This window comes from Jaculus jaculus, chromosome 10 (genome assembly GCF_020740685.1).
Source record: "Jaculus jaculus isolate mJacJac1 chromosome 10, mJacJac1.mat.Y.cur, whole genome shotgun sequence".
NCBI classification, from domain to species: domain Eukaryota; kingdom Metazoa; phylum Chordata; class Mammalia; order Rodentia; family Dipodidae; genus Jaculus; species Jaculus jaculus.
In genome coordinates this window covers 29775757-29800007 of record NC_059111.1, presented here as the reverse complement: position 1 = coordinate 29800007, position 24251 = coordinate 29775757, and the positions used below count along the sequence as shown (strand labels likewise).

General features: G+C 40.4%; 1 protein-coding gene across 1 annotated transcript in view; it reads right to left on the bottom strand.

Moving 5' to 3' along the window:
* The window catches only part of Me1 (malic enzyme 1), a 146067-nt gene that overhangs the window by 4896 nt on the left and 116920 nt on the right, over window positions 1-24251 (bottom strand). Inside the window, exons 9-12 of the mRNA XM_045160291.1 lie at window positions 23317-23430; window positions 7516-7621; window positions 6012-6154; window positions 4860-5033 (exon numbers count right to left, since the gene is read on the bottom strand). Coding sequence (XP_045016226.1) covers window positions 4860-5033; window positions 6012-6154; window positions 7516-7621; window positions 23317-23430 — 537 coding nt within the window. The remainder of the gene's footprint in view (window positions 1-4859; window positions 5034-6011; window positions 6155-7515; window positions 7622-23316; window positions 23431-24251) is intronic.

Sequence of the window (24251 nt, the reverse complement as noted above, 5' to 3'; positions counted from 1 at the left end):
AAAAATGTTTACACTTCACAAGTCAACATGCTAGTTACAAAGATAATTAAATGAATGGTTATGCTCAAAAACAAATTACATGACTATAATTGTTTAACGTGATGTCTCCTGTATCACTGGAGAAGGTGAACCTAAGAAAACCATGGTGCTTGTTGGGATAACACCATTAGTGAAACAGATGAGAATACAGTCCAAGTCCATTACACTGCACCATTAAAGACTGGCATTTTCTAATTGATGCAACAGGGGGATGCAGGCAAGGTCAGGAAAGGAGGATGAAGTAGTCATGGGAAAGCACAGGATGACAGCTAGCCTAGGCATGACCTGCTGCTGCTCCGTGCTCAGGCTTCCAATGCAGGGGGCAGAGCCAGAGCTGGGAATGCTAACTCAGTCACCCTGTATATAGGATTTAATGTTACAAGCTAGGGCTGGCGATATCTCAGTGTAGAATGCTTGCTTAACACACACAAGGTCCTGGGTTCAATCCCACTACTGTAAAAAAAAAAAAAAAAGTAAAAATAAATGAATTTTACAAGTAAGTACTTAGATTCACTGAGCCATCTCCCAGACCTCAGGATGTACATTTATTTGGATTCCAGATCATCTGATCACCTAACTCACCACATTTCTGAACAGATTAAATTATTTATTGCACCTTGAGATAGAGAGGTAGTCTTGGAAACCTAGAAATCCACTCCTGCTCCAGGACTTAGATTCTTGCCTCTACGAAAAGTGGGCATAAATCAGCTCATAGCTGAGCCTTTGACAGAAGTGCTGATACAGAGAGGGGATAAAAATCTTCCCAAGTGTTCACATTTTGAGCAATCAAACATTTATTTTTGATTGAAGGACCGAGCCCAAGGCCGTGTGCACACTAGGCAAGCACTCTTTCCACTGATCTGCAGTGTCTTTTACTACTCGTCACAATTTTTTTAAATCATGAAATTGTAAGACACATTCTTTTTATTTTTAAAAATATTTTTATCTGTTTATGAGAGAGAGAAAGGGAAGAGGAGAGAATGAGAATGGGCACACCAGGGCCTTCTGTCCACTGCATATGAACTTCAGACATATGTATCACTTTGTGTTTTTGACTTTATGTAGATTCTGGGGAATCAAACCTAGGCCAGCAAGCTTTGCAAGAAAGTGCCTTTAACTAATAAGCTATCTCTCCAGCCCTGTAAGATACATTCTGGTACCATGAGCAAGTCCGTGACTGTGATCAATCAGTACACCACAGGCAAGTTCATGAAAGCAGCTGCTCTTCTTAAGAGCTTAAGATAGTGGGCTCTGGAAAGAAGAATACTGAAAGCAAAATCCCTAAGCTACATGTGAAATAGGAGTGCTAAGCCATCCAGAGTAGTAACAGAGGGCTCATGGGTGAGGTCACAGCAAGTAAGGGACATAGAGCTAGGCAGGCTAGATACATAGGAAAGCTACTGCAGACAGAAAGCAGCATATATAAGCTGCACTCTGTGAGATGTCCTGACTTGGGAGCAGAAATAGGGGATGGAATGTTATCATTGCTAAACTTGACATGGGGGTGCCTGAGGTCTTTTGGCTAGAGACAGGCAGTGAAAGGGTGGGGGAAGGAAATAATCAATAGCATACGTGTCTGTCTGCACCACTGCACCCGTTCTTGCTAGGCCCCAACAGTGAGTGTCTGTCTGCACCACTGTACCTGTTCTCGCTAGGCCCTGGCAGTGAGCATCTGTCTGCACCAGTGCACCCATTCTTGCTAGGTCCTATGGCTCCTTCTACCTTATCCAGCCCACCAAGCACTTACTACTGCTTTGTGCTGGGTACTGTGCTAGGTACAGCCGTAGTTCAGGAAGACATGTACGCAAGACTGTCTTTAAAGAAAGCAACCTATTTGGTTACAGAGGCAACATATTCTTTTTAAAACCCAAAGAGCCCAGGAGAAGAACACAACCAGGAGTAAAATCTACTGTCAGTGTTGAATAAGGATAGTCGTGGCTAGAGGGAGACCATGATGAGAGTTCAGCAGACTCCTCAGATGGGAACTCAAGGATGCTGTTAGACTTCAGCAGTATCCCCAAGGACAAGTTCAGCCAGAAGAGAATGATTCTCACTGTTTTTCAGGTAGGGTAAGAAATAAAGCCAGTACTAAGCATACATATGCATGACATGGCATGTTGATAAGGCTATGGGATGAGGGAGAATGAAGAAAATGTCAGGCTTTCTACTGGGCTGTGTTGGCACTTTCAGAAATCCCAGCACTCAGGAGGTAGAGGCAGTGGAGTCTGGGAATTGAAGGCCTGCCTGCCATTAAAAAAAAAAAAAAAAAAAGTCAATGTTCTAAGCTGCTTAAATGGGCACAAAAATAGTAACAATGACATGTTGCTGTTAGAAATGCAAATGTGTGAATGCGGAGGGTGAGGGAAATGATCACTATGGAATTAAGCAAATTGTGTTGACGGGCATGTGGGCATTTCTGGGTGAGGGAAATGATCACTATGGATTTAAGTATGTTGTGTTGATGGGCATGTGGGTACTTCTGGATGAGGGAAATGATCACTATGGATTTAAGCACGTTGTGTTGATGGACATGCTGGTGTTTCTGGGTGAGGGAAATGATCACTATGGATTTAAGCGTGTTGTGTTGATGGGCACGTGGGTATTTCTGGATGAGGGAAATGATCACTATGGATTTAAGCACGGTGTGTTGATGGACATGCTGGTATTTCTGGGAGTGACAGAAAAAGGTGAGAATAGAAACACACAGGTTTGGGGACTATTAACATGAAAATAATTTAAACAAGCGAAAATGAAAAATGAATGCTATACAAAGGGAGATAAAAAGTAGACAAAGAAAACAGAAAGTGGGACATGTTGGGTATGCAAAGGGGATGCTGTGTTGAACCTAAGAGAACCCCAGAATGGTAGCCCAAAGATGCAGCAGAAGGAACATGGGCGCGGAGAAAAACATGGCTTGCCCAGCACCACTTCTTCTTAGCTTGCTTGGCTTTGGTTTGTTTTGAGACAGATTTTCACTATATATAACGGGCTGACCTGGAACTCTTTGTACTCAAGCTTGGCCTCGAACTTGTGATCCTCCTGTCTCAGCCTTCAACGCTGAGATTACATACATGAGCCACCACATTCTGCTCACCTTTTTTTTTTCTTGGTAGTGCTCATTGCTCTTATTAAGAAATGCAAAATTGTTTTGTGACATTTACCACTAGAGGGTGTCAGAGTAATTTAAAAAGCGAGAATTAGCTAAAAGAAAAGAACATTCTAATATCCTTGTCCTGAAAGAAAATGTTTTCATTTTTCTTCATCTAAAAACAACTTTAGAGATAGGCAGATGGCTCAGTATGTAAAGTGCTTGTCTCACAGCATGAGGACCTGAGCTTGTTCCCCAGAACCCACATAAAAATCAGACTTGGTGGTACACTTATAACCCTGTGCTGGGAGGTAGGTATACAAATGCCTAGTCAAGACTAACGTGAACAGCAGTCCAACAAGAGTCCTGTTTCAAAAAAGGTGTATATCACCTGAGAAACTGTACTCAAGGCTGTCCTCTGGCCTCCACATGTAGGCATATACACGTGCACATGCATACGTGTGCATATGCACACACACACACAAATGAAATACAAACTATTTAAATGCTCTTAGGAATTAGCTTACATTTAACAAGATTTTTGAGCTAAAGGAAACTTGAGAATAAGCTGTCATACATAATATGGCAAAGAGAAAGAAGGAAAACACTGTACCCCCAGACCTCTGTTCCCATGGGGGAGCTGGCTGCTGACACCAGGATGTGCTCCTTAGATCACATCAGAGCCTTTGCAATCTCTGTCCATGTTCTTGAGACTGCATTTCACAAACGCAAAAAACAGTGTGTTTAGAGGATAAATGTTTTAATTTAAATTTGGTTCAGTTCAGCTATAACGTTATGTACACAGTGGTTCAATTTTTCAAGAGAAGAAATTCCCAAGTTTCTCATTCACAAATTGCATCCTGCTCTCATCTGAAATAGGATGATCAGGAGACTGAAGGCTGTGATTATTACGAGGTCATGCTTTTACAAATGCATGACCCATCACTAATCTCCTGCTGAGACTGAGGAGCCCAGGGGAAATGACATCGTGAAATTTATGGGGTTCTTGTCTGAGCTGACAGCTTCACGCTTCTGCCTATAGCTACAAAACCATGGCTAACTTGTTAGCTTGCAAGTCGAGTAAATGTGGTTTTGGACTATACAGGATTCCCTAGTGGGTTTGCTCTGCAATGTCCTGAAAGTTTTTCCTATGAGCACAGACTGGAATCTACTTCTGTCCTTTTAATGATCTCATAAATACTTTGCCCCTGTTTTAATTTCATTACAGCGTAGATACTATCATGGCTTCTATTTTCTGCACTGAACCCTTAATGATAAACACACTTACTATACCATATCAGCCTTTTATTTAAACCTTCAAAATTATGTTACTTGTATTATTTATGAAGGCTTCCAATGGAAAGATACTTATCATTTAATCATCATTTGGAAACAATGTTTCAAAAATGCCATCAAATTTGATTTGTTATATGAAGATACAACAAAGAACTTCTTTATGAAATCAAACCTAACTGGTTACTGGAGAAAGACATTTTACTAGTAACCCAATATGAACCTGCTACTCACCCTGATTCTCTACTGGGAAAGAGTTTCTCATCTTTAGATGAAAGAGGGTGGGAGAAAGGGAGGGAAGAAGAGGAAAAAGGAAGGAGAGAGGGAGGAATGGATACACAGAGACAGACTAAGATCTATGATGCTGAATAAATAAAACATTAGATAACTGAAGCTCAGCAAATTTTATGGCCTTGGCAAGCTGAGTATTCCACAGTACCTCTGCAGTCGTGAGGAAAATCTTGTCTGTTATGTGCCTCAGTCCACATGCCACCACCCCAAGAGCAACTCCAGGGAACACATAGGAATTGTTGCCTTGGCCAGGAAATAAGGTCTTTCCATTGGGAAGAGTAACTGGATCAAAAGGACTGCCACTGGCAAAAATCGCTTGCCCCTGCAACACAGACACATGCCATATGTTAAAAAGAAGGAAGGTGTTGAGAAACAGATGTGTTATAGCAGGACTTTACTCCTAGGCAAAATAACACATGCTGACTACCTGACCACCTACTAAGTGGGCCACAGGTTCTGGGACTGGTGGTATCACTGTTCTCAATCTCATTTTTGCCTGGGATTTCCTATGACTATCACTGCAAAGGAACTCCAGACACATGTGCCCCCTTGTGCATCTGGTTTACGTGGGTCCTAGGGAATCGAACCAGAGTTCTTTGGCTTCGCAGGCATGTGCTTCAACCACTAAGCCATTTCCCCAGCCCAGAAACACTATTTTTAAAAAAGAGGCAGAAATTTATGATTTGTGTACAGGGTCACAGCTTTGCTTTGTTTGCTCTCTTATACTTACTTCCTGCCAAAAGTTTTAAAGAGACATTCTCGAATCTTTAAAGAGAACAAAAGGCCCTTTCCAACATATCATCCAAATTTGTTATCATAAACAAAGTGTAAAACAGGCTTTTATGGAAGCAGTGATCATAAGGGCATTGAGGACTCCTGGTGCCAACCTGGCCTGGGGTTAACATGGCTGCCCAGATGCTCCACCCGTGGCATCAAAATTCAAACCCAGAATTTAGCAAAGCAGAAATTAGATTGTGGTTTCATTCTGCATGCTTCAGTGTTTGGGAGGAGCTAGTTAAAAGCTATTTTAATAACCATCTAAAGCCAGGCTTGTCCTTTTTAAATCTTTTATATTAAAATTTTAGATACTTTGCAAGTCCCTCAAGGAAAATGATCAAGAAAACATTACATCATTCCTTTAATTGGAAGAGTGATACAAGAGTGGGGAGAAGGAAGTCGCTGTCCCTCTGGTCTGACCACTTTTCTTCTAGTCACTGTTGTGTTATAAGTCTTAAAAGTCACATGGCAAGCACCCTAGATTCTAGGCTTCCCTATAAATAACCAACATTGGATTGTTTACCTTTGTTATCTTGTAGCACTGCTCTGCAGAGCATTCTGCTTTGCTGGTTGGATTACTCAAAGCAAAAATAATAGGCCGTTCATTGAAGGCAGCCATATCTTTAAGAATTTGCTCTGTGAATGCACCACCAATTGCAGCAACTCCTAATGGGGCAACAAGAAACCAGGGTTAGGACTACCATAGATTCACCAATTGCAGCAACCCCTAATGGGGCACAGGGTTAGGACTACCATAGATTAGTTCATGCAAGGGGCTCATGCCCCCAAAGAATACTGACTGACTCTTAAGCAAAATGTAGAATAATTGTATTAAAGTACAGTGGTACATGCTTACTAACGAAGATAGTATTTAGGGTTATAAATCAAGTACCATTGAAATCACAGACATAACATCTGACTCATAATTAATTGAGTTTGTGGCCTATCATTTCAAACTTTGATTATATGGACATTTTTTTGGTCAGAAATTAAACTGGATCTAATTCATTTTCTATAAGCAATTTTGAATATATCTGTCAGAATAAAAAGTAACATTTTGATAAGGCAATGTTAATACTCATCTCATTAGATTGCAAAACTGAAACAAGCATTCTTAAAAAGAATTCTAGCACCAGCAATTAGCATAGTGGAAATGAAAACTGTAAAACTGCTGAAAGCACATACTATGTAGTGAACTCCCTGCCACGTAAGTAGTTATTTTATTGTGATTATCATCATTATTCTCAATACTGTCAACTCTTTCATAAGAGCTTCAGGGAACAGAATATGATAAAAAGTCAAGTGGCATACGAAACTAAGGGATAAACTTGCATAAACTCTCTTGAGATTTTTTTAAACACTTAAAATTTGATTACATTAAACATTTTTTTATTTTTTATTTTTTTAAATCAGGTACAGTATGTAGCTCAGGCTGGCCTTAAACTCCGAATTCTCATGTGTCCACCTCCCAAGTTCTGGGATAACAGGCATGCATCACTACATCTGGCTGCACATTAAGACTTTACTGTGCACATCTGATGCACAGCTGCTCTGATGCATCCAGGATAATAGAAAGATATATTAGATAGGCGTCCTGTCTGCCAGGACTGTCTTGTGCTGCAGGATTATTCAGAGGCATCCCTGACCTCTACCTACTACATGCCACTTGGCCTTTCCTCCCCACCCCCTCACAATCCCCTTCTCACTTATGCCAAGTGAAAAGGAACATCTCCCATCACTGCCTAATGTGCCCGAGGAGGGGAATAGCACTCATCTAAGGAGCGCTGCTCTCTGGAGTAATGCAGGTAGAGTGAGGTTGGTGTCAGCAGGGAGAGCCGCATACTTCAGCTGATCTAAAGTCAGGAGTACTAGGGATTCCAGTCAGAACTTACAGATCCAGGTGTCTATCGGGCACTGCTGCTTGGTTGAATTAATTTTGTTTCTGAATTCCAGGGATTGAGGTTTCCATAAAGCTAAATATCACCAATCAGATCAAAATAACAGGAGGAGAGAGAATAAAAGCTTACCTATGAGGGCAGTTGGTTTTATTTTTTGAACAATGGCTTCTAGGTTCTTCATTTCTTCATGTTCATGGGCAAACTCCTGTTTTTCTTGGGTTAGAGAACCTCGTCCCTAAGTAATGCAAATAAAAAGAAAGTTTAAAAATTTCATCATAGGGCTGAAGAGATGACTTAGCAGTTAAGCGCTTGCCTGTGAAGCCTAAGGACCCTGGTTTGAGGCTTGATTCCCCAGGACCCACGTTAGCCAGATGCACAAGGGGGTGCATGCATCTGGAGTTCGTTTGCAGTGGCTGGAGGCCCTGGTGCACACTTTCTCTCTGTCTGCCTCTTTCTCTCTGTCTGTTGCTCTCAAATAAATAAATAAAAATAAACAAAAAATTTCAATGTATTTGGTAAAGACATTTAAAAATATTATATAGATTATTAGTATCTGTGCTTAACATTTATGTATAATATATATGCTAATCTTTTCTTTTTTTTAAATATATTTTTTTAATTTATTTATTTATTTATTTGAGAGCAACAGACACAGAAAGACAGATAGAGGGAGAGAGAGGGAATGGGCGCGCCAGGGCTTCCAGCCTCTGCAAACGAACTCCAGACGCGTGCGCCCCCTTGTGCATCTGGCTAACGTGGGACCTGGGGAACTGAGCCTTGAACCGGGGTCCTTAGGCTTCACAGGCAAGCGCTTAACCGCTAAGCCAAGTCTCCAGCCCTAATCTTTTCTTTTTAAAACTTATTTTTTTTTAAAATTTAGCCGGGTGTGGTGGTGCACGCCTTTAATCCCAGCACTTGGGACGCAGAGGTAGGAGGATTGCTGTGAGTTCAAGGCCACCCTAGACTCCATAGTGAATTCCAGGTCAGCCTGGGCTAGAGTAAGACCCTACCTCAAAAAACAAAACAAAACAAAATAAATTTATCCATGTGTACATGGTGAGTGGTGTGTAGATGTGCATACCTATGCACATGTTGCAGAGGCCATAGGAAAAGTCTGGGTGTTCTCTGTCACTCTTCCACAATATTTCTTTGAAAACTGAATTTTATGCGCATGCTAGGGATTGAACTCAGGTGCTCATGCTTGTGTAGCAAGTACTCTTAGCCACAAAGCCATCTCCCTAACTTCCTTTACATTATGACCTCTTCTCTCATTGACAATGAATTGTTTTATTGATTGTTTCCACAAATACTGATGTGATGGACAATGTTTTAGACAACAGGAATACAACTACAAACAAAATAAAAATCTTCCCTCATTTAGTTATTAAATACTAAAAATCCCAATATTGCAGATTTAAAATAACATTAAGAAAAGTTAATGTAAAATATGAGGTAAATAATAGCAGTGTCTTATTCCATGTGGTTTGCATGGCCGTTTCTCCTGAGACAGCTGTGGTTTACTCCATGTGGATGGCGTGTCAGTGTCTAAGCTGCAGGACTTCCAATTTGTGTAGCACCCGGAGTGCCATGTGTTGTCTTGGAAACATTTTTATAATATTTAGCAATACATTTTTAACATTTGGTGAAATAATAAACTGCTCATAGGTTTACATGGTACCTTATGACATAAGCTGTTTCCCATATCTCATTCGGAAAATCAAGAGTTTTGAGAGTATGTCAAGTATAATGTCTGTTACTTTACACAGGAGAACTGGTTTGGAGATTTTAAGCAACTTGCTCAATGCAGGGACTGCCTGGAACTCAGTCTTTCAACTATACCACAGAACTGACTTGCAGGAAAAGCCTTACAACTCATTTATGTTAGATTGCTTGCAAGTTGTCAGTCCTGAAGATGGCACAATTTCCTTACTTTAGAGAGTTATCTTCATTTTATTTGTTCTTAAAACAATAATAGCATTCTAGAAGATCTGAAACATGTAAGCTTCTCTCTGCTTGTTTTTGTATCTTTAAATAAGTTTGGTTGGAATTATCTATGCACCACCAGGGTGACTGTGCATTGAGGCTATACCCAGTGTACTAGTAGTGGAAATCAAAATTACTGTGAAGAAGAAAACAGCACATTTCTAGCTCTGATAATTTTGTCACACTTTCTTCAAGTCTGCCATAAATTGCTATTTCTGTTCTACTGGCTTCTATTACAGGCATGACTTTAGATTGGAACATAGTAAGAGATTATTTCAGTACCTTTCCCCTCCATGTATCAACATATACTACATCTGAGACACCAAAAAGAATCTTATTAATACTATAAAATCACATTTGGTGCTTTTCATCTCATATTCCCATTGCCAGAGCACATGAGTAAGTCTGAAAACTGTAGAGATATTAGCCTGAATATTTCTAGTCTATATTTTCATTCATCATGCTTACTTGAAGTAAGAATGATCATGTAATTTATACTTTCATCAGGAAACATCAAATTGTTCCATAAAACTCAACAATTGCCTTTTCCCTTTTAAAAGTAATCATAGGGTCTGGAGAGATGGCTTAGCAGTTAAGTGCTTGCCTGTGAAACCTAAGGACCCTGATTCAAGGCTTGATTCCCCAGTAATCACAAGAGCCAGATGCACAAGGTGGCACATGCCTCTGGAGTTTGTTTGCAGTAGCTAGAGGCCTTGGCGTGCTCTTTCTCTCTCTCTCCCCTAGTCTCTGTTGCTTTCAAATAAATAAAATACATCTTTAAAAAATAAAAAGTAATCATACGTGCAAAAATAATTGTTGACATAAATATCCTCTTTCTTCCTTTCACCTCTTACCTTCCCTCTCCCTTCTGTCTTTGCTGCTGAAGATTGGACCCAGAGCCTCACATTAAAGACTGTGCTGAGAATTCCCAGATGCCCTGCTTGGGAGAGTGCCTGTACAGAATAAGTAGGACATATCTCCCTGTCCCCCTTCCCTACCCCCCAGCTCCCTGGTCCCAGTAGGTTTCCATGTAGCTGGTTACAGGCTGCCTGGACTCAGTGAGTTTGCTGCAGAAGCAGGACCCTTGCTCCACCTTCCTGATTGAAGGGACCCTGGGTCCCCAACTCCTGGATCCCCCACTCTGGAAGGTACACACACAAAGTGAGTAGGCCAGAGATCTTAGTTCCCCACCTCCCAGTTCCCTGGTTGCTCTGTGTGGGCTGCAGAAGCAGGCCTTTTGCTCTGACTTCCTCATTGACCCCTGGGTACCCAAATCCCCATTCCTGAGTGAGAGGGTGCATGAGTGACTATAGGAGCTGGCCTCCTGCCTCTGGCTCTCAAACTTCTGGCTCCTGGCTCCCCAACCTCTGATTCCTGGGTGCTGAAGAGTACATGTAAGTGGAGTGAGTAGGCCAGAGCTCCAGGCTCCCTACCTCCCAGTTCCCTGGGTACCTTTGACAGTCTTGCAATCTCCACAATCTGTGCATCTGTGGTTACAATACCATTGTATACCATCTGGTTCACATTTAAAACAGAGCACCCACTGAAGATCCTACAAGGACAAATACTTGCTTCCTCCTCAGTAGAAACTTTCTTTTTTGATTTCCCCTTAATAGAAAAAAGTTTCCTCAAGATGGGTAGACCACAACATAAAACAAACAAACAAAAAACAGTAAAGGTCAGAAAACTGAGAGATCTCTACCAAGGATGCTTAGTCCCACAATGGAAGCCTCTAATGAAATTGTAGAGGAATCAACAGAAATTCAATCCCCAAATGAAAACACAATTGTATCAATGAAATTGAGTAGAATCATCTCTTAAAGCATTCAGCTTTTTACAGAAGGCTAAACTTTGAAGAAATGATAGAATCCTCAAAAGAGATATAAATAAATTGAAGGTGAGTCAACAAACAAAAGATCTCAATAACCAATTCATTAAGCTTAATGAAGACTTGATCAAATGCAAGAATGAATTACAGGAAGCATCAAGAAAATCAGAACTCAAACTAAAATTGTATCTCAAAGAAGAGATGGACATGATAACACAATGGAAAACAAATTCAAATAGAGCTTTTATAAGAGATTTTTATAAACCTCCCTAGAACCCCTCATTAACAGAGTAAATCATGTGGAAGACTGAACCTCTGAGCTGGAAGACAAGAAGGAAGAAATGAAGCAGAGGGCCAAAAACTTTGCTAAGTTCAAAAAGTCAAGTGAGTTGGGCGTGGTGGCTCATGCCTTTAATCCCAGCACTCAGGAGGCAGAGGTGGGAGGATCGCTGTGAGTTTGAGGCCACCCTGAGACTACAGAGTGAATTCCAGGTCAGCCTGGGCTAGAGTGAGACCCTACCTCGGAAAACCAAAAAAAAAAAAAAAAAAAAAGTTAAGTGAACAGAATACTAGAGAACTGTGGGATACTTCCAAATGACCAAACATCTGGATCATGGGTACACTAGAAGGAGCAAAATCCAGGCCATAGGCAAAGAGAACATATTCAACAAAATTATTAAAGAAAAATTTCTGAATCTCTCAAAAGTAAGGCCCATAGAGATAAAAGAAGCCCACAGAATACCAAACAGACAGGACCAAAGAAGAAACTCTCCAAGGCACATCATAGATAAAACTCTAAACAATGAAAATAAAGAGTGCTAAATGCAGCAAGAGGAACTCTTTACATACAAAGGTAATTCCATCAGAATTACCTCAGATTTCTCAATGGAAACCCTGAAAGCCAGAAGGGCCTGGAATAGAAGACTTCAAAGTCTAAAAAACTATGGCTTCCAACCTAAGCTACCCTAGAACAGTGAAAGTATCCCTCATAATAGATGGTGAAAGGAAAAAATTCCATGAAAAAAGTCAACTCTATGATTATATGAACATAAAACCAAACCTACAGAGAATACTTCAGGGAATACTCCACACAGAAGAGTCAAACAACCAATCTTAAGAGCCTAAAAGAAGATCACAATAAGCAAAATAGACTAGGGCCAAAAAAGTACAAAACATAAGAAAACACCAAACCCCATAAAACACCTCATCATGGCAGGGATTAAACTGAACCTCACAGTTATAACTTAAATATTAATGGTCTTAACTTACCCATCAAAAGACACACATTAACAAGGCTGATAAAAAAAATGGACCCTTTCTATCTGCTGTCTTCAAGAAACCCACCTCACCACTAAAGATAGATACCTCCTCAAATGTAAGGATGGGGAATAATATTTCAAGCAAATGGAAATAAGTAACAAGTTGCTGTTGCTATATTAATATTTGATAAAATAGACTTCAAACAAAAAGTAATTTAAAATGATAAAGAAAGTATGATGGTTTGATTCAGGTGTCCCAGCTGAAGGAGATTTGTGAATTAACACCTCCTGGATACAGTGTATTGTTGGGGTGGGTTTATGGGTGTTATAGCCAGTTTCCCCTTGCCAGTGTTTGGCACACTCTCCTGCTGTTGTTGTCCACCTGATGTTGGCCACGAGGTAATATCCACCCTCTGCTCATGCCATTGTTTCCCCCTGCCATCATGGAGCTTCCCCTCAAGTCCATAAGCTAAAATAAGCCCTTTACCCCACAAGCTGCTCTTGGGTGTTTTCTGCCAGCAATGTGAACCTGACTGCAACAATAAAGTTGGTACAGAGACGTGTGGTTATTGCTCTCAGAAACCTGACTGTGGGGCTTTGGCCTTTTGGAACTGATTTTCAAGAGGAATGTGGATGAATTTGAAGTCATGGCTTAAGAGATGCCTTGCAGTGCTGTAAGTATAGCATGATGGACTATTCTGGTCAGAGCTGAAAGACCTGAATGCAGTAAGAACTATGGACTGTGAGGAGGTTTGGCTTGTGAAGGTGAGAAAGAGTTTTATCTAGGCTGGGTTAGAAGCAGTTTCTGTGAGAAGCTTGTTGTTATGCTTGTGTCCTGAGAATTTGTGCAGGGTTGCATTGCATAGAAATGGATTGGTATGAGCAGAGGGATATAACACAGAAAGAAATCTTTGGGCTGAACTTTCTGCCCATTCAGCTGCAATTATATGAGAGATTACAACCTTTGAAATTGGGCCAGATAACCTGCATTGGGGCAAGAGGAAGAATGAAGATTATTTTGAAGGGGCATGAAGGATGCTCAAGGACTGCCATGTTCTTCAAAGTCTGCTTTATTTCCCCCCCACCCCCCCGGATTAGCAAACTGGTATTCTACCTGGTATTGTAGAACATAAAAAATGCAGGAAAGAGAGGGTTATTGAATTTGCAGCATTGTCTTGTGTTTTGGAAATGGCTATGGGCAGTGTGAAGCATGTTTGTTGGAATGCCTGTACAGAGACCAGATGCAGCAGTGAGGATGAACTGTGAGTTGCAGTGGAGACCCAGTGGAGATGCTAGGACCATGAGATGGCTGCTAAGGAGAGCTGTTAGCCTGCTGAAGTTTTCCAGGACTGTGAGTAGCCTAACTGGAGGGGAATTGGAACTCCAGAGACTTGTTGGTTAGAATTATCAGACTTGGAGATTTGTTACTGACTAGTTGTTGGACTTGGAGTTACAGAGTTTGATGTTTGCCCTGTTTAAATCTTGTATTGGTTGAATATTTATTTGCTATGCCAAATTCTACCTTTTGCAGTATGAATATTTTTTTTGTGCCAATATGTTTTTTTGGGGAGGGTGATTTTTTGGTACTATGGCTCAGTTAAAAGACCTTGGATTATGGGGATGTTTGAATCTCTCTGGGATTGAGAAAACATATGGGGACTTTTAAAGTTGGATGGAATGCATTACATTTTATATCATCGATGGTTATTAGTTTATGGGGGCCAGGAGCCGAATGTGGTGGTTTGATTCAGGTGTCCCATATAACTTAGGTGTTCTTTCTGAATGCCAGGTTCCCAGCTGATGGAGATTTTGGAATTAACGCCTCCTAGAGGCAGTGTATTGTTGGGGCAGCCTGATGGGTATTATAGCCAGTTGCCTCAGCCAGTGTCTGGCATACTCTCCTGCTATTGTTGTCCACCTGATGTTGGCCTGAAGGTGAAGTCCCACCCTCTGTTTATGCTCTGCCATCATGGAGCTTCCCCTCATGTCTGTAAGCCCAAATAAACCTTTTATCCCACAAACTGCTCTTGATCGGTGTTTTTTTTTTTTTTTTTTTTTTTTTTTTTTTTTTTTTTTTTGCCAGCAAGGCAAACCTGACTGCAACAGAAGGCCACTTCTTACTCATCAAGGGAATGATTCAACATTAGAACATCACAATCATAAATCTATATGCACCAAACAAAAGTGCACCACAGTTTATAAAACAAAACTTACTTGACAACAAAATAGAAATAAACACCACACCATCATAGTTGGAGACTTCAATACTCCACTAATATCAATAGACAGATCATCCAAGCAGAAAATGAATAGGAAAATTATAGAGTTCAACAATACCATAGATCAACTGGACCTAACAGACATCTACAGAACTTTCCACACCCAACTCTGCAAAATACACATTTTGTCAGTAGCCCATGGAAACTTCTCTAAAATAGACCATACATTAGGCTATAAAGCACGCCTCCATAAATTTAGGAAAATAGAAGTAACTTCATGTATCATATCAGATCACAATACTTTAAAGCTAAAAATTAACAAAAGACATATTAAGAAGTCCACCAGCTCCTGGAGACTAAACAACACACTTTAAAAAAGTATTTATTTACTTATTTATTTGAAAGTGACAGAGAGAGAAAGAGGCAGAGAGAGAGAGAAAATGGGCACACCAGGGAGGGCCTCCAGCCACTGCAAAGGAACTCCAGATGTGTGCGCTCCCTTGTGCATCTGGCTAACGTGGGTCCTGGGGAAACGAGCCTCGAACCGGGGTCCTTAGGCTTCACAGGCAAGTGCTTAACTGCTAAGCCATCTCTCCAGCCCAACAACACACTTTTAAACAATGAATGGGTTGTGGAAGAAATCAAAAAAGAAACTGCAAAGTTCCTAGAACTGAATGATAATGTAAACACAACCACCCAATCTTATGAGACACACATAAGGCAGTCCTAAGGGGAAAATTCATAGTGCTAAATGAATTCATAACAAAGACAGAGAGATCACAAACTAATAACTTAACTGTTCATCTAAAGGCATTGAGAAAGCAAGAAGAATCCAACCCTAAGAGCTTCAGACAGAAAGAAATAATCAAGATCAGAGAAGAAATTAATGAATTGGAAACTAAGAAAACAATTTTAAAAAGTCAATGAAACAAAGAGCTGGTTCTTTGAAAAAATAAACAAGATCAATAAACACCTGGCCAATTTGATCAAACAAAAAGAGAGAGAGAGAGAGAGATAGAGAGAGAGAGAGAGTGAGAGAGAGAGAGAGAGAGAGAGAGATAGAGAGAGAGAGGAGAGCCTCAAATTAACAATATCAGAAATGAAAAAGGAGAGGTCACAACAGACATCAATGAAATTGGAAGAATCATTGGGGCATACTTCCAAAACCTCTACTCCACAAAACTGGATAATCTGGAAGAAATGGATGAATTCCTAGGCATGTACCACCTACCAAAACTGAACTTATAGCAAATTAATCTCCTAAACAAATATATCATATCCATGGAGATTGAAAAGGTAATCAAAAAATTCCCCCAAAAGAAAAGCCCAGGACCTGATGACTTCTCAGCACAAATGGTGTTGGACAAACTGGATGACCATATGTAGAAAAATGAAACTAGAGCCACTCATCTCTCCACACACAAAAATCAAGTCTAAATGGATTAAAGATCTCAATATAAGACCTGAAATTCTTCAATTACTGGAAAAAAAATAGGAGTCACACTTCATGATATAGGAGTGGCGAAAGACTTCCTGAACAAAACCCCAATAGCCCAGGAAATTAAACAAGCACTCAACCAATGGGATCTCATGAAGCCAAAAAGCTTTTGCTCAGACAAATATATCATAAGCAGAGCCAGTAGCTTACCCACTGAATTGGAGAAAATCTCTGCCATCTAGACTACTGAAAGAAGCCTAGTATCTAGAATCTACAAAGAACTCAAGAAATGAAACAATAAAAAGTCAAACACGGGCTGGAGAGATGGCTTAGCGGTTAAGCGCTTGCCTGTGAAGCCTAAGGACCCCGGTTCGAGGCTTGGTTCCCCAGGTCCCACGTTAGCCAGATGCACAAGGGGGCACACGCGTCTGGAGTTCGTTTGCAGAGGCTGGAAGCCCTGGCGTGCCCATTCTCTCTCTCCCTCTACCTGTCTTTCTCTCTGTGTCTGTCACTCTCAAATAAATAAATAAAAATTAAAAAAAAAAAAGTCAAACACCCCACTTCAAACTGGGGCAGAGAACTGAAAAGGGACTTCTCAGAAGAATTAGTAATGGCTAACACACATTTAAGAAAATGTTCAACATCCCTAACAGAAGCCTAATATCTAGGAACACTCATTCACTGTTGGTTGGAATGTAAGCTGGCATAACCACCATGAAAATCAATATGGAGACTCCTGAAAAGGATGAATATAGAGTTACTAACAGACCCTTTATTCTCTTACTGGGCATTAACCCTAAAAGCTCCACATCTCAGTTCAGAAATATTTGCTAACCATGTTTTTAGCTGCTCAATTCATAATAGCAAAAAACTAGAATCAACCCAGTTACCCATCATTGGATGAATTGATAACTAAGATGTGGTATATCTACACAATGGAATTCTACTCAGCTATAAGGAAAAATGACACATTGAAATTTGTATAAAAATGGTCAAATTTGAAACAGATCATTCTAAGTAAACTCACACAATTAGAGACAGACAACTGTTGTGCGATCTCACTCATCTTTAGCTCCTAACCTGGAGCAGACATTGCTAACATAACTGAATAACATTTTGAGGCTTGGATAATTGGGAGGGCTGGTCCTGGGGGAAGGCTATATACGGGGAACACAAAACTGAACCATATTGAACTGCTATCATAGAATCCTATATTCTAGAAGTTAGACTACAAGGTGGAACCCTCAAGAGAACTGTAGGGGGAACACCTAAATTGAAAGGCCCTGGAGAGGGTGAGATGAAACCTAACCTCAAATTTTTCCTGTTTCTTTCTTCTCTTTTTCTTTTTTCTTTTCCCTTTGCACTGGCTTGTAATTCCCTGTACCAGGATGTGGTCTACATCCACAATGAGCTGTTGATCAGAGAAACTTACTAGTCACCCCAAACAAGTAAGACAGACTTCTGTCAGAGCACTTGATTACCTACCAGAGGTTAATGGTAATACCCTACTACTGAAGACACCAAACGCTGTCTGTATGGACCATGGAAAGACCTGGTTGGAATCCAGAGGAGAATCAGTCCCCAGACAATTAGCCCATCTAGTGCTGGAAGGTGCTACATTTGCTAACAGGGGAACATGGCCAATATCTGTCCAAGCAACTCAAAAGTCTAAGCAACAAGTTGACATGATACTCACACAAGTGCAATAGTGGCACACAGCCATGGTGGGTAACCAACTGCTCTTGAATTGGCTAACAGATCTGCTCAGTGGAAATGAAACCATATCTGGAACTGGGAAACAATTCAGAATAATATCCAGATAATGATTCTGCTTTCCATTTTCAAGCTCCCACTAACCTTAGACTATAAGAGGGCCTACATCCTTTTAATTTTCTCTAAATTAATAATGGTCAACCCTTTTAACTGGTGCTGACTTCATTCTGCATTGGAGAATCTGCTTCTCTTTTTTAGATGGAAACTAGACCTAAGGAGACAAATAACCCAGTGCACTCCACCCAGGCCCCAGCTGAAACCACAGAGTAACTGGGAAAATGAACAAGAGTGCTGCTTTCTTCGTGAATCTGATATCAGCACAAGGGTAGAGTTGATAAGACACTGAGGACACTCAACACCTACCAAACCAGAGATCCAGAGGCTCCTAAGTGCCTATCACTGAAGTAGATTTAAAATGCTCCCAGCATGGCTCAAGGAATTTAGCGGAAGAGGGGGCAGAAAGACTGTAAAGAGTCACAAATTGGGACATTTTGTGCAGATACATTGCTTCCCCTCTCATAATGCATGACCCACAATCCCCATGGGGTTGACCTACATCCCAAAGGATGAATGCCTCATCAGAAAAGGGGCAGGGAGAAAGGAAAGGATGGTAGCAACATGTGTTGTTTACACACTAATCATATCCATATCTAATAAAAAAATGAAAAAGATAAGCTGTCAAAATTAAGTTTTTACTTTTTTATGTCTTTTATATTTTTATGTCTAAGAGATAAAAGGGCTTCACCAGAAAAATAAAACCAATATAATAAAAATTGATTAATTGAAACACAGTATATTTCTTTATATTAAATACTGTACAAGCCCTTAAATGACTAACAACCTTTTAAAACTTAACTTTATCTTGGCAAGTACAATATTTGTCCTTTTTTATTTTGGCAGAATAAATGAAGTGAGAGTGACTGTTTAGATTTAGCCAACAACCACAGCATGCCAAGGATTGTAATCCATGGAATGTGGAATCTTGGCTCAATAAGCCTAGGTTAAAATTATTCTAATATCTATGTATGTTTATGCAGATTTCACATTAAAATGTCACTAGAAACCACAAAATAAAACCACAGTCATAGACTCCCACAATTTGGATTCTTGAATGTCATAAATTCCCAGGACAACATAATTTATGTAGTCTTTTTCTGTGGCTCTAATTATGTAGTTGCTGATGATTCCAAAGTCCATATCTTTGGAACAGAACCTTAACCTAAAGGCCAGTCCTGTATCTCCAACCACCAAGGGGACAGCTCCATTTAAAGTCTACACAGGTTCTCTAAGCTTGCTTTGTGTACAGTTTATCTAATTATCTTCCTTACATTAGCCCTGTCTTTATTCTGTTTGCTTTTAAATTGACTGTACCACTTAGCCAGACAGCTTAGGAATTCAGCTAGCATCCCTTCTCTACCTATCCTATCTTTACAGTTACTCAGTTACTAAGTATACATTCTTCTTCCTAAATATATACTGAATCAAGCTTCTTTCATGAGGCCATGATCAGGTGTCCATTATTTTTTTCTGGATTACTGTAACAACTATGAACCTAGTTTCCTTTCCTCAGTTTCCCTCATTTCAGTCTATCCTCCACAATGCAACCAGGGTGATGGATGGCAAACTCCTCTGCACACACATCTTCAATTGTTCCTCTTAAGGTCCTACATCATGCTATGTCACATGCCATCTGTTTCCATTCCAACCTAGCCCTTAAAAGTCTCTATGCCAGCAGGTAACAGTACTTGCTATGCAAGCATGAAGACCTGAGTTCACTGTCCAGCACGTGCCATGGCTGCCCTTGCCTGACACAAAGTGGGTGGAAACAGGAGGATCACTAGCATTCCATGCTCAGAAAGTGTAGCTGAAAAATGCAGAGCTCCAGGTTCAGTGACTCAATCTTACAGAAATAAGGTAGAAGAGTGATGGTGGAGGACACATGATGTCTTCCTCTGGCCTCCATACATGAGCATATGGGGTACACAACACCTGTACAAACACACCATATATACTACATACAACACATGCATACACACCAAAAAATACATATAAAGATTCTTATACTAAAATATTTTCTTTTGTACATGCTGGTTCTTCTGTCTCAAAAGTCATTCATTAATTCACTCAACAAACTAGAGGCTATCAGATGTGTACTGGACATGATGTGAAGCCCTGAGGATCTAAAAGGATCAAAGACATGAGCCTTAGCGTCAATCAAGACTCTTCAATGAACCTGTCACCATATTTCCCTCATTCCAGTTTCATATACAGGAGGGCTACAATTTCTATGGAACTCTGGATTAAATCCTGTCCAGTTAGCTTAAGAAACACTTGTCTTGGGTGGAATACCTTCCGGTGAGTTTTGGCCAGGGAGGTCCCTGATGCCCCCAAAACATTACAGGCCATTCCGAGGACCTTGGTTTCCCACCCGGAAGAGATGGTAAGACCCTACTGCTGAAGATTGCACATACTTGGGATGCAAGATCACTGAGAAATCCTGCTGGAACTGAGCTGAAAACCTTCTCCATGTAGACCAGCTGAAAGAAAGCTGGAGGGCTGGAGAGATTGCTTAGTGGTTAAGCGCTTGCCTGTGAAGCCTAAGGACCCTGGTTCGAGGCTCGGTTCCCCAGGTCCCACGTTAGCCAGATGCACAAGGGGGTGCATGCATCTGGAGTTCGTTTGCAGAGGCTGGAAGCCCTGGTGCGCCCATTCTCTCTCTCTCCCTCTATCTGTCTTTCTCTCTGTGTCTGTTGCTCTCAAATAAATAATAAATAAAATTAAAAAAAAAAGAAAGCTGGAAAAAGCCACACTGCATGCAGCTCAATGGGAGAGAAATCACCAATGAAGATACTCCACAGTGGACACTGCAAGCCTTATATTTGGCTAAACAGGCCAAATGAGCCAACAGGTGCAATATTGGCACTTACGTTTGGGGGAAACCAACTGTCCTCTAATTTTGGCTGGAGGCCCACTCCATGGGAGGGAATATATCCTTGATACTGGAAACCTACAACAGGGGTAGTTATGAGCCCTAGGGGTGTAACATCTGCTGCTGTCTGGCTAAATGTATATGCTATGCTCATCAAACTGCTCAGTAAGCACTTCTCTTAATGTTCATACCCTTATATTAATGTTATTCTCACTTTAAAAATATTTTTGTTTATTTTTATTTATTTATTTGATAGTGACAGAGAGAGAAAGAGGCAGATAGGGAGAGAAGAGAGAGAATGGGCATGCCAGGGCCTCCAGCCACTGCAAATGAATTCCAGATGTTTGTGCCCCCTTGTGCATCTGGCTAACGTGGGTCCTAGGGAATTGAGCCTCGAACCGGGATCCTTACGCTTCATAGGCAAGCGCTTAACTGCTAAGCCATCTCTCCAGCCCACTCTCACTTTTTTGTTAGAGAACTTGCTCTTTTCAGATGGCAGTGACCTTGGGATGACTCAGAAAGCATCATCGTGCTGAGGAGAAGTGACAGAGGAGTGCTCAGCACTGCAACATCTCTACCATACCTTCCATGGCTCAGGGGCTATTGTGGAAGAGGTGGTAGAAAGAATATAAGAGCCAAAGGAACAGTAGGACTCCTTACAAGGTGCTCCTCCAGACACAAAATGGCCTGGATATCCATAACCTCACAGTGCCTGACACTACTTACACAAGACCATCTTAGTAAGAGGAAAAGATGATGACATCAAAACAAAAGAGAGACTGACTGAGAGGGGGAGGGGATATGATAGAGAGTGGAGTTTCAAAGGGGAAAGTGAAGGAGGGAGGGAGTTACATGGGATATTGTTTACAATTGTGGAAGTTGTTAATTATAAAAAATAAAAAAGAAAAAAAAAACAAAAAAGAAAAATAAAATATTAAAAAACAGTAAAATTAAAACAGTGCTATTAATTAATCATTTTGGTTTCTGTGCTATTCAAATAAAAATGATTTAAACCTTCCAAAAAAAAAAAAAAGAAAAGAAACACTTGTCTCTGGGTCTCTCTTGAGATTCTACCCTCCTTTGTATGGAACATCTCCTGTGCCTCATGGCAGCATGAAAATATTTCTATAATGTTTTCATGTACTACCCTAATTTGTGGATTGAATTTTTTCCTTAGGCTATGATCTTCCTCAAATAAGGGCCTTTATTATATCATAGAAAAGAACAATACTTTATCAATAGAAAATTTTATTCAGTAAATTTTTTTATTTCCTGAGCCCAACTTATGTCTAATGACCATAATACCATACCATAATTTTTATAGTTAATGAAAAATCTTTTTAAAATATTTATTTATTTTTATTTATTAGAAGTATTGTTGCATGGATAAATCATGTATGGGTCCCATTCCCTTCCTTTCTGTCCCCTGCAAAATATTTAAAAAATATATTATTGATTTACTAGAGACAAAAAGAGGGAAGGAGGGAGGGAGGGAGGGAGGGAGGGAGGGAGGGAGAGAGGGAGGGAGAGAGAGAGAGAGAGAGAGAGAGAGAGCGCGAGCGAAAGAGAATGGGTATGCCAGAACCTCCAGACACTACAAATGAACTCCAAATGCATGTGCCATTGTGCATCTGGCTTTTTGTGGGTGCCAGGGAATCACACTTGGGTGGTTAGGTTTTGCAGGCAAGCACTTTAACTGCTGAGTCATCTCTTTATGAGAGAGGGAGGCAGAGAGAGACTGGGTGTGCCAAAAACTCGTATTGCTACAAATAAACTCCAGATGCATGTACTACTTTGTGCATCTGACTTAACATGTATACCTGGACCAGTAGGCTTTGCAAGCAAACATCTTTAACCTGTGGGCAATCTCCTCAGCCCAGTTATGCTGATTCTTGATAAGCCAGGTGGTAGAAAAGGAATGAATGCCTTCTGGATAGCAACATGGTCATATAGTGACTTTTACTTAGATTTCAACTAACTCCATCACATAGACACTATTTGTTTAAGCTAGGAAGACACACTCAGGTATGGTAACAGTCCCAAAGGCAATTTATTTAAATCCTTCTAGAATTCCCTTTCAAGCCCTCAAGAACTCTGTTGAGAGCAGGGGGCAGGTAAAGAGTAGCTATTCGTTTTGTCTCCTTCCTTGCCAACTAGTATGTCAGTTGACAGACTGCTCTTCCAAAAGCATATTCTGTGTAGGAGCCTCATCTGTATCCATTTCAAATTGCTTCATTTGGAAAATAAACTAATTCAAGCAGATTGCCAATCCACAGAGTTGGGAGGAGCCCATTGACCACAAATGGAACCTTACCCCAAGCCATAGCTCCCTTCTCCACCAAGAAGGATCTCAGTGTATCCGCATGGCATGGTCCTTCATGCTTAACAGCTCATTTTGTAACACAGCACAAGGGGGTGGGGTGGGGGAAACATCTGGTAGCCTTTGAGATGGTCATCCAGGCATAGTGATTTTTATTCTGGTTAAGAGAACAGATTCTTACCTTAACTATTAATCCTTTTGAGTCAACCAACCATATCTTTTTGATAGCTTTCTCCTTTGGTAAACCTTCTTTCTCCATGGCCATAACAATCAGGTGGGCGATTCCTAAGGCAGCCTGAAAAAGAAACATGAAGATTTCAAAATTGTTATACACTTCTTATAAGGATTACATCACATTTCATTTTGACTTTGGTAGTAAGCAAAGCGGCTCTGTCCACTGAACTTAAGAGCTTGTAGTCATTCATTCATGCTGGCAGCAAGTGTTTTTGTCACATTTGGGTTGAGCAAAATGACAATTATTTACTTCTTATAACTACAACATAACCACTATTACATGGCTTGCTAGTTAGCATTGATAAGCCAGTGATATCCCTGATTGTCAGTATCTGTAATCCTAAGAGATCAAGATTAGATCCAATAGGAAAACACTGAATGTGACATAAAAAACTTGAAAGCCATGTATAGATGTATGTTTATTTGTTTGTTTGAATGCAGATTCAAGTTCCTCCAATTCATGTTGAAAAATATAGGCAGCTCATTTCGGTGGAAGCATGACCAACTTGGCAAAAGAATGAAACTGACAAAAAAAAAAAAAAATGTGTCCCCTTCCCCTAGCAGTTATTTATCTCTTTACTTGGACGGGGAGAGAGCTGTGAAGTTTCTGCCAGAGTACAGAAACCATCTTCCTTAGGATTTGATAATTTTGTGATAACCTGTGAAACCTCACAAATACCATCTTTAGGAACAAGCAAGATCACTTTTGAATCACCTGACCATAAATACTGCTTTCCCTGCTAATTATCAAGAACTGACCTGTGTGATTCATCAAAAGCCCTTGGAAACTCAATGAAGCTTACTGAAATACAGATAGTATGTGATGAGCTACTAAGTTAAGAATTGAAATATTAGGGCTGTTATATAAGCTTGTTCTTAACA